The sequence below is a fragment of the Hemiscyllium ocellatum genome, chromosome 13, assembly GCF_020745735.1.
Source record: "Hemiscyllium ocellatum isolate sHemOce1 chromosome 13, sHemOce1.pat.X.cur, whole genome shotgun sequence".
In the NCBI taxonomy this organism is placed as follows: Eukaryota; Metazoa; Chordata; class Chondrichthyes; order Orectolobiformes; family Hemiscylliidae; genus Hemiscyllium; species Hemiscyllium ocellatum.
In genome coordinates this window covers 20,255,904-20,267,163 of record NC_083413.1, presented here as the reverse complement: position 1 = coordinate 20,267,163, position 11,260 = coordinate 20,255,904, and the positions used below count along the sequence as shown (strand labels likewise).

General features: G+C 39.9%; 1 protein-coding gene across 1 annotated transcript; it reads left to right on the top strand.

Moving 5' to 3' along the window:
• The first annotated feature begins 746 nt into the window (after positions 1 to 746).
• On the top strand, positions 747 to 9,650 carry LOC132821695 (extracellular calcium-sensing receptor-like). Its single transcript, XM_060834400.1, has 6 exons — positions 747 to 844; positions 1,153 to 1,441; positions 3,121 to 3,954; positions 4,175 to 4,402; positions 8,525 to 8,648; positions 8,737 to 9,650. The coding sequence occupies exons 1-6, from the start codon at positions 768 to 770 to the stop codon at positions 9,648 to 9,650; spliced, it is 2,466 nt and encodes an 821-aa protein (XP_060690383.1). The 5' UTR covers positions 747 to 767.
• Positions 9,651 to 11,260: the final 1,610 nt, after the last annotated feature.

Below are 11,260 nucleotides of genomic sequence, written 5' to 3'. Positions count from 1 at the left end.
TGTGAAAAAAGGTGTCCTTTAGGTCCCTTTTGAAATCTTTCCCCTCACCTTAAACATATGCCCTCTAGTTTTGGATTCCCCTACCCAGAAGTAAAGACCTTGGCTATTCACCTTATCTATATCCCTTTTATAAACCTCTATAAGGTCACCCCTCAACCTCCTACGCTACAGGGGGAAAAGTTCCAACCTATCCAGCTTCCCCTTTTAACTCAAAGCGTCCAGTCTTGGTTGCAATCTTGTAAATCCGTTTTGCATCTTTTCCAGTTTAATAACATCCTTCCCATAGCAGGTCAACCTTGGTTTAATATTCTATTAAAGGATGACGGCAGCGATACGCCACAGCAATGGTTAAATTTTAATCTGAGAATCAATCATTTGGGATCAGAATTGGTTCTCTGCCATCAGAGAACAGCAACAATATCGCTTGGGCTGGCGAAATAATTGCTTTTCCTCAGGCAGATAGCGTTTATTTTTCCTCTGGGATTTTAAACACAAGAGTAGATCTCTTTGCTGCTCGTTTGAAATGCATTGGAGCCTGATCTTACCCGTCAACCCTCTTGGCGAACCTATATATAATAAGCACATATGAAAGAATATTCCAATGTGTGACGCAGGAACAGCTAAACCTCACAGTCACAATGAAGGTTTTGTTTTGGGCTTTAGTGTATGCCTTTCCTCTTTTGTGTACTCACCAACAAACATGTACACGTCGAGGAAAATTCAGCCTAAATCACTCAGTGGAGGAGGGTGATGTCATTATAGGGGGAATGTTTAATGTACACTCCGATAGAATTGAAATGCTACATTCCTTTAAAGACGTGCCACAGGAGACACAATGCAGAAGGTCGGTTCAGGTCGTATGAACAAATATCACTTTAAGCACCCATTATCTAGCCGGTATCCTAAAGATTGCAGGGTACGCGGTAAATGGAAGGCATGCTTCCAACCGAATCAAGATTAGAGCCATTCAACTTTAAAGCAAGGTTGCTTACTCATTTTTGGTTGAGTATCAGCTGTCTCATAGTTCGCACTGCAAAGGTGTCTATTTTCTAGAGATATATTATTTGCTTGTATATATAGATGTTGTGGTATTGCAAGTGAATTCTATGAGGACTTTTTTTTTCCCAATCTGAAGTGTATTACTTATCGCAGGTTTGATTTCAGAGCGTTTCGCCTCGTGCAAACTATGATTTTTGCCATCGAAGAAATAAATAAGAATCCTGCCCTGCTTCCCAATATTTCGCTCGGCTACCGAATTTATGATGATTGTTCCTCGCCAATCATTGCAACGACAGCAGCGTTGGCTCTTATCAATGGGAAGGGCCAAGTCGTGGATGAAAAATGCAAACAACGTCCGCTGGTTTCAGCTCTAATTGGTGGCGGCTCATCTTCAGAGTCAATAGCGGTAACAAGACTGATTAGTCCTTTCAGAATCCCATTGGTAAGGATGTTTATTAGGACAACGTAATATTTTAGGTATATTTTCTAAGTACAGCAGGTGTATGCATGATTCTTATCAATCCTGAACAAAGATCCATGTACAATATCGATATGATATTGCATAGCATTTACGGAATATAAACTATACGATCTATGGCGGTTTCTAAGTCCATACGAGGCCTGCCTAAATAATTAAACTTACTGCATTATACTAAACTGAAGAAGAGTCATACCAGACTCAAAACGTTAACCCTGTTTCTCTTTCTATAAATACTACTAGGCCAGTTGAGCTTCGACAGCATTCGCTCTGTTTCCGATTCCAACTATCCGCAGTATTTTGCTTTGATTCAATCCTATGTTTTCTCATGTACTGATCAAGCCTCTCCGGAAATTGCCTTGACATTATCCCCCTTGACTAAGTAACAACGTTTGTCATGTTCCATTCTGTTTACCTTTGATTTCGTGTTCGCCAATGTCTGAAATCAAAGGGACACTAACAGTAGGTCGCCGCTAGCCAGGGGTTGAACTCAACCGAAGAAACCTTCAACCAGTTTGTGTCTGAAGAGGCAGAACTCCAAATTCCTGTGGCAAGCATCCTGAACATGACAATACTGACGTCAGCTGACAGAACCAGACCTTCTGTCAGGCAAATTTCTACAACAGCCGTGAATTAAACTGAGTTGTTCAATTGAGACGTGCCGTTCAGTATAATCTGAAATTGTATTTTCTGTTCTTTTTATTGCACATTTGATTAAGCGTAGAAAAACAAACCGTGGGATGATAATAATCTAATTCGTAGAACTAGTTCTAACAAGGAGCAAATAAATGTTGACAGTGCGTGATATTAACTCTCCACTTGACAGAGTAAGATGTTGTATATACTTTGGTCCTGGCTGTTAGCATGAACACCTATGGAATTACTCTCCTCTTCTGTTAACTATTGCCGAAACATTTACTGGAGCACAGCGCTTGCAGACTATGGTGAGGTCTGAACTGCATTTAGATTTCTAATATTTGGCTAGATAGTAATTAAAAGGGCATGAGTGATGCAGTTGTGTATTTTTAAACAATTTTTGAACCGATCCAAAAGATATGAAAACATTTTCGTTGTCCTAGATATTCTATATTCCGTTTTCAAAACAGCTTCCATCTGGGAAGTGTGAAGCTCTGAAGCCAAGGCAATTCTAACCCCTATAATGTGATTTGGTGCACAGTCAACAGCGTTGGATGTTTGACAAGGGTGTTCGTGAACACATTGATGAGTTGCCAAATGTCTAAGGTCAGATGAGACATTTGGTAAGGAGTGCTCATAAGCATCGATTTATAAAGTAAAAGCAAAAGTGCTGATGCTGGAGATCTGATATAAAAACAGAAAATGCCAGACAAATCCATCAGGTCTGTTAGCATTAATAGAGGGAGAAAGAGGCAGTTCTGAATAAGTCATGCCTGACTCGAAATGTTAATTCTGTTTCTCTCTCCATAGATGCTGCCAGATCTTGTTGTGTCTCCAGCATTTCCTGCCCTTAAGGAAGAAATAGAGTTAACCTTTCAAATCTATAATGATTCTTAGTAACTACAGAGGCTTCAGTTCTGGTTTCACAAGTCTACCTTTCTATCCCTAAAATCTTGCCTAGAATCACTATAGTTCTGTAATGCAATCTTTCTTTCACTGTTCCTCAGGTTAGCTACTTTTCTACCTGCGCATGCCTTAGCAACAAAGACAACTTCCCAACGTTTTATAGAACGATACCAAGTGACTATCATCAATCCAAATTTTTAGCTCACGTTGTCAAGAATTTTGGATGGACTTGGATTGGAACAATTAGAGTCAACAACGATTACGGAAATTTTGGAATGCAAGCGTTCATAGAAACAGTCGAGAAGTTGGGAGTCTGCATTGCCTTCTCTGAATCCTTTTACAGGACTGACCCCAGGGAGAGGGTGATGGAAATAGTAGAGGTTATTAAGAAAGCCAGCACAAAAGTTGTAGTTGCATTTTCTTCCACGCAAGAAATGCGTATTCTGTTGAAAGAACTTTTACATCAGAATGTCACTGATATTCAGTGGATAGGAAGCGAAGCCTGGGTTACCGCAGATCTCCTTGCTCCGGAAGAGAATGTTAAAATCGTGGTTGGAACTATAGGGGCAGCAATCCGTCGCTCAGAAATCCCGGGACTGCGTGAGTTTCTACTTCAAGTGAAGCCCTTTATGGTTTCTGGGGACGCTTTGGTGAAAGAGTTCTGGGAAACGGCGTTCCAATGCAGCTTGATTCCAGCGGAAGCTATAAATCCAGCGAATAATTCAGTGGAAATGCGGCGATGTACAGGAAACGAACGCTTAGAAGAGCTACAAAACGCATATTCTGACCTTGAGATGGACGGCTCAACCTACAATGTGTATAAAGCAGTGTATGCCTTAGCTCACGCGTTTCACAATATGTTTGCTTGCAAAAATGGTGAAGGGCCATTTGTAAATAGTACCTGTATAATCGCTTCTAATTTCGAACCGTGGCAGGTAAGAGCAATGAAATACTCTGAAATGATGCTTTTACATGAGTGTAAAGGCGGTGTTAGCGAAAATTAAATTATTCACAGTTCATGCGCAATTACGTTTGATTTCTTAATTTACGAAATTGCTTACACTATCCAAGTGATATATTGTTCGGATCCCATACACCAATGTTGCCCGCAGTCAAATTGTCTTTAAATTTTTCAATTGTTTCACATCTCAAAAGGTACTACGTTACATGCAAACAGTAAACTTCAGAACAAAGAACGGTGACAACGTTTATTTTGACGAAAAGGGAGACCCAGTCGCTGCATACGATTTAGTCAACTGGCAAACTAATTCCAAAGGAGTTGCACACATTCAGACCATTGGCTATTATGACGAATCCGCGCCTCCTGGGCAGCAAGTTGTGTTAAGTGAAAGATCAATCGTATGGCGCGGAGGCCAAAGGACGGTATGCTTACCAAGACAATTACAAAGCTTTGAAATTCTGCACCGCTGGCGGTGTAAAACAGATATATCGCATTACTCCCTCCAAAATTATTAACATTTAATGCATTCTTGTATTCCAACTTCCTAAACAAAACCATTTGCAAAAAACGTGCATAACACCAAACGGAACCTCTAAGCGCTTAATTAAGAATAGTTTGCGGATCATTATATTTAAATAATACGTACGAAATTATATTTCCCAGACTCTTCCTGTCCTATTATCATTCTCCTTTCGAAACCTAGCGCCATAGCTGTTTAAATGTTGCCGTACTCTGTGTTGAATAGCTCTATGAAACACAGTGTCTCTATTATAACAACTATTCATGTGAAAATTAAAGTCTTCAACATTTTCCCTGTCCAGGGCCAAAATTAATCTCTAACAATTCTCCTGTGTTATCTATTCATGATTGATGCCTCTCGTTCTTGGTTCTTTTTACAAGCAGAAACAACTTCGCCCGATTTGCTCAATCCAACTTGCTCATGCTTCTGAAAACTTCATTCGTATCTCCTCTCAGCCTGCTTATCTCCAGGGAGAATATTTCAAACTTCTTCAGTCTATCCTCATGGCTGAAGTAGTATTTCGCTTTGGCACTCTGTCCAATGTATTTGCATCTTTACTATGATGTAGCACCTACAACTGTACACAATCTGTCAGACAGCAAGCTCCTAAAAATAACAACAGGATAACAACCAAGTGACTTTTTTGCTGATGTAATTTATTAAATATATATATTGCCCAGGACATAGTTTTAACTTCTTGACTTTACTCAGTGGAGTGCACTGAGATCTGAGATCCATCCAAGAGGGGAACTGTGACTTTGATTTGGTATCTCATCTTGAAGTAAATATTTCCAAGCACTTTACATTCCTCAGGAGTGGATGATTCTTTCCAATTCTTGGCGTAAGGCTTGAACCCTCAATTTCCTGACTCCATTTACTATCATTTTATCAATGACTAATGATCTTCATAATGGTTACTGTTTCACGAAGCAGTGGTGTCTCAAATTTTAAGTATGATTTATCAATAAGTTATCACATTACATCAATTTCAGAAAGTTTAATTTCCATCTTCTATCTCCATCTGTCGCAGGGCGACGGATGGTGTGTGGTGTTGGTAAATATTGTGCATGAGATGAGCATAAATACATTCATAGCAATCTTGTCTGGTAGTTACTTTGATATTGTAAATACCCTTGGCATGAATTTTTGATGGGAAGACAGGATTCACACTTTTTGGAGCTATTGTCTCCAATCATAAATTGTAATTTATCTACTAAAATGCTTGCATCTTCCAGTCACATACTACACAATCAATGTGAAAAAAGGTACACTTTACTAACCAGTACAATGAAAACGCATTAGTTGCCGCTGATTTGGAACTCAATTTGAGAACAATCAGTCCGTTTCCACAGAATGGAATCATTGCTGATAATATTCACCGTTATTGCCAATTGTTATTTACCCCTGAGGAGGTGATAAGTATTGCCATCTTGAACCAATACAGCCCATGTTGTGAATGCAACAGTTCATTCGTGTACGGAGGAGTTTCAGTATTGTGATGCAGCAATATTTCCAAGTCTGGGTTGCTTTTTATTTGGAAGTACCCTGAAGGTTGGTGTTTCCATTCATCTGCTACCCTTATGTTTGAAGGTTTGGAAGTCATCGTCCAGGAGATGTTGTTGAATGAGCTTTGCGGAATTGTTACTGCACATCTTGCAAATAGTAACATTGCTTCTCCACCCTGGTGCAGGAGGCAGAGAACATGTAAGCTTAAGGGTGGGATGCCAATCAAGTAGGTTGATTTGACCCAGATAATGTTGAGCTTCAATTGTATTGATGGAGCTACACTTGTAAGGTGGATTTTTTTTTTAACAATCCTGACTTGTGCCTTGCAGATGGTGGAAATGCTTTGTGATTCAAGAGGTGAGTCATTGACACCAAAATACCAAGCTTCTGATGCTGTTTCGTAAGCACAATGCTTATAGGATCATTCAAATGAAGCTTTCAGGATTTTTTTTAGGACAGAAGTGAGACTTCATGACAGGGGAAGGTGAAAGATTTGCATTAGAGATGGTGATTTCATGGAACTTGCATGCTGTAAATGTTACTAGTCACTTACCAGCTCAAGCCCAAATGCTGCCCTGTTCTCACTCCATGTGCACATGGACTGTTTCATTCTCTCAAGGGCTGCAAATGGTGCTGATCACTGTGCAAATAGCAGAGAACACGCCTTCTTCTGGCCTTTTGATAGGAGGAAAGATATTGTTGGCACAGCTGAAGTGAGGTGGCATGATGGCTTAGTGGTTAGCTCTTCTACCTCACAACCTCAGAAGCCTAGGTTTGGTTCCACCTTCAGGTGACTGTGTGGAGTTTGTATATTGTCTGCGTGGCTTTCCTTTTGGGTGCTGTGATTTCCTATGATATTCCAACGGTGTGCATGTTAGGTGGCCATGCTAAGTTACCAACAGCATTCAGGGGTGTTCAGACTCGGGGAATTAGCCATGGGGTATGCACAGTTACAGAGATAGGGTGGGAAGATCTTTAGAGGGCCGGTGTGGACTTGATGAGCTGAATGGGTTGTTTCCATCCTCTATGGATTCTATTCTGTGGATGATACAAGTGCCCTAATGATCAACTGTAGGAAGCTGTCAGCCCAGTTTTGATCGTCTAATTTACAAGTGAATCTAATGGGTGATTGATTTTTATTTTTGGTTTACCTGTTTCATTCTATTGAAATGGAGGAACGTGTATTAAATAGAACTTAAACTAATCACAATTTCATAGTTTTCCATCATGTTGGATAACCAATGGAAATATTGGCATTTGCCAGCTTCCTATTTCATGTAAAGAACATCTGCCCAGACATGAGTTGCAGAGTTCATAAAAGTCTATTTTCAGGCAAAATATTCAGAGCGTTGAGGAAGATATTGTGTCGAACTTGTGTAAGAGACTACTTACACCCCAGTTGGGGTTTGTTTATATATTTGGGCGCCACACTTCAGGAAGGATGTGACTGTATTGGAGATAGTACAAAGGTTGTTTGCAAGAATTACTGCAGAAATGAGAAACTTCAATTATCACGATTGATTGCAGATATTGAGGTCGTTTCCGTAGAGAGGAGATTTGTTGGAAGTTTTCAAAATCATGAGGATCTGGGTAGAGAACATAGAGAGAAACTGTTCTCTCTTATACACGGATCGGGGGACACAGGTTGAAGTCATGTTTGACATCATATTTGGTTGGGATATCTGGTCGGCATGGACGGGTTGGACCGAAGAGTCTGTTTCCATGCTGTACATCTCTATGACTCTATGATTCCAAAACAACATATGTCCAGATCTATTTGATTCTGCCCCAACTGCTAAAATGCTGTTCCTTCCATTAATATCTGTTGATTATTCCGGTGCTAAGATGGCTGACTTCTAATTTTCTGTCCTTCAAAACTTACGTCATCCAGATATGTGTTGTCAACACCAGAGCTTGCGCCGAGTCCTGTTCTGTTCGAAACAGTCCCGCTTAGCTCCTCTGCATGCCTCTTCCATGAACTTTGCACCCTTCCTCCCTTCCCTATTTTAAGGTGCTTGTTGAATTTTACCACTGACCAAGCTTCTTGTCATCTGTCCTAATAATCTCTTATGTGTCTTGCTTTCAATTTCTGATTAAGAATAACAGTGGAGGACGGACTTGAGGTAATTAACTCTGTTAAAGGCCCTATATGAAAAGATATCGCTGTAGTTTTTGTGGTTTAGTCCCCGATCTCCTCCTCCCACCTTGCTAAGAGGTGGCTTGTCAAAAGTCCACCATGCCTTCAGTCATAGTGTAAAGCTCAGATCACGGGTCAACGATTGCACACACATTGGCCTGTTGTCCCTTTTATTCGATCAATATAAAATTTGTGGTAAGTCTGCTATCACTCATTTTTTGGTCCAGATGTGTAGCGTCAACATACCCACATTCATATGTAACAATATGTTCAGTTTATATAAACTTTCCATCTGTACAATTTGTTGCAATCACAGATTGCGTTTCATTTTTATATTTCAACACAATACCTTGTTGTTTTTTGTTCTTTTTTAATCTTCAGGTTCCTCGTGCAGTTTGTGCCGAAAGTTGTCCACTTGGTACAAGAAAGCTTATTAGGAAAGGACGACCTATTTGTTGCTTTGATTGTACGCCATGTTCTGAAGGGGAAGTTAGTAACACCACAGGTTTGTTAAACAGCACACTTCATTGTACATATTGCAAAGAGATTAATAAACTTAGTTTCAAATTTACATATAAATTGCTTTCTTTTAGGTTCAACTGACTGCGTCAAGTGCCCAACAGAGTACTGGCCCAATATATCGAGAGATAAATGCGTAGCAAAAGAAATTGAGTTTCTGTCTTATACTGAAATTTTGGGAATTGTATTAGCAACGCTTGCACTGGTTGGAGTCTGCCTAGCTATAGCAACATTAATAGTTTTCATAAAGTATAAAAACACTCCTATTGTCAAAGCAAACAACTCTGAGTTAAGCTTCCTCCTGCTTTTTGCAATAGCGCATTGTTTTTTGTGTTCCCTTACATTCATAGGGAAACCTTCACCGTGGTCATGTATTTTACGCTGCACTGCTATTGGAGTTTCCTTCGTTCTATCTATCTCTTGTATTTTGGTTAAAACAATGATTGTACTGCTTGTGTTTAAGGCAAGAGTTCCAAATAATACCATGTTAAAATATTTTGGTGTCACACAGCAACGTTTAAGCATTTTTGTTCTCACGTTCATTCAAGGTATTATAAGTGTATTGTGGTTGGCTATGGCACCCCCATTTCCCATGAAAAATACCAGATACTATAACGACATTATCATTTTAGAATGCAATGTGGGCTCTGTAACTGCCTTTTATTCAGTTTCAGTTTACATTGGCACTCTTTCTTGTGTCTGCTTTGTCCTTGCATTTTTATCACGAAAACTGCCTGATAATTTTAATGAAGCTAAATTTATAACTTTTAGCATGCTTACATTTTGTGCAGTTTGGATAGCTTTCATTCCAGCTTATGTAAGCTCTCCTGGAAAATATACCACTGCTTCAGAGGTTTTTGCTATTTTGACTTCTAACTTTGGACTTCTGCTTTGTATCTTTGTTCCAAAATGTTATGTCGTATTGCTGAAACCAGAAAATAACACCAAGAAGTTTTTAATGGGGAAAGAGTTTTCAAAGGGATCGTAGCCAAAACAAAAAGAGATTATAACAATAGTCACTGTTCACAGTGATGTGGTTTTAAGAATGATCAAATTATAAATGTTTAATTGTTTAAGTAAAGTAATGAATATATAACTAGATATTATTAGCGAAGAAGATGAGGACATTTTTTAAATCAATTGCATTTTGGTGTATTACATGAAGTGTTGTTTGTTAAGTATCAGGAATATTGCACTGACGATGTAACATTAATAACTGCACACCACATAGTTTGACAATGTTTTATATTACTGTTGTGACTGGCTCTGAAGGAGCACATTGCCTCTTTTCTCGTCTCACCATTCCATTGACCACAGCATCAACTTAAATGCTGTAATGCATTATTAATAGGGGCAATTGTACAACATAATTATATTAGATTTAGAGTAAAAAGATTCATCGACCAGGCGTCTATAACAAACAATGAATCGATCATTTTATTGTGAAAACAATTCAGCAAACTAATAAAGTTGATTAACATACAGTTGGAATTATACTTCTAAATTAGCTCCCACTACATGCACATCAATTCAGGGAAAAATAAGAAACATTTTGTGTAGAAATTAATTTGAAAGTGAAGCACTTTGGACAATAATTGTTGGTTATTGAAGGATCATTTATGAAATGTTCAAAATGACTTTTAATCAATATCCAAGCTAAATAAACACAGGCAATTGTCACTGAGACTTTTACAGGTGCAGTTCGTTCAGGAATTAGAGAGAATTTAGAGGCTTTTCTGGGAAAAAAAAACAGGTGAATCAGTACGTCAGATCTCATAGTGGACCCTCAAAAAGGGTATCCCGGGGGGATCCAAGATGGCGGCGACCCAGCAAGACTGAGTCCACAGTGCTCTACCCAAAACTTGGGAAAAGTGGGCTATCCACCCCCACCACACTCACTAAACCATTTATAATAGTTGTTAACCTTAAATAGTTACCTATTAGTACATTTAAATAGTCTAATACTAGCTGGAAAATGAGTAAAGGGAAGGGAACAGGCGGCTCTAAGAAAGCAGGGACCCCTCCCCCACCCTCTCCCTCTTCAGCTGCAACAAAGGTGTCTTCAGCTACTTCAGGAGATTTACCAACGAAGATGAGCTTTGAGGAGATGTTTGCCAGGTGGGAGGCTAAGATTGATGCTTTTATCGATGAGTCTCGGCAGAGCAGAGAAGCACTATCAGCCGAGCTGCAGAAGCAGGGCAGAGACATTCAGGAATTGGAGTGCCGAGTCAGAGAGGTGGAGTCGAAGGCCGCAGCCTCAGAGACTGGGATAAAATCAACAGCCGACCACATCCGTTTTCTCAAGAATCGAGTCCAGAACCTAGAAAACCACATTGATGACCTCGAAAATCGATGTCGTAGAAAAAATATTCGGTTGTTGGGCCTTCCCGAGCAGGAAGAGGGAGGCCAGCTGACAGCATTCTTAGAGCATTGGCTGCCACAACTTTTAAATCTGCAGGCTGGATCAGGCCAGGTAAGGGTAGAATGGGCCTACCGGGTCACAGTACGTGGGCCCGGCTCAACCCAGTGCCCACGCCCGGTCCTGTTCCAGCTGCAGAGCTATAGGGAGAGGCAGATGCTCCTGGAAGCCTCAAGAAA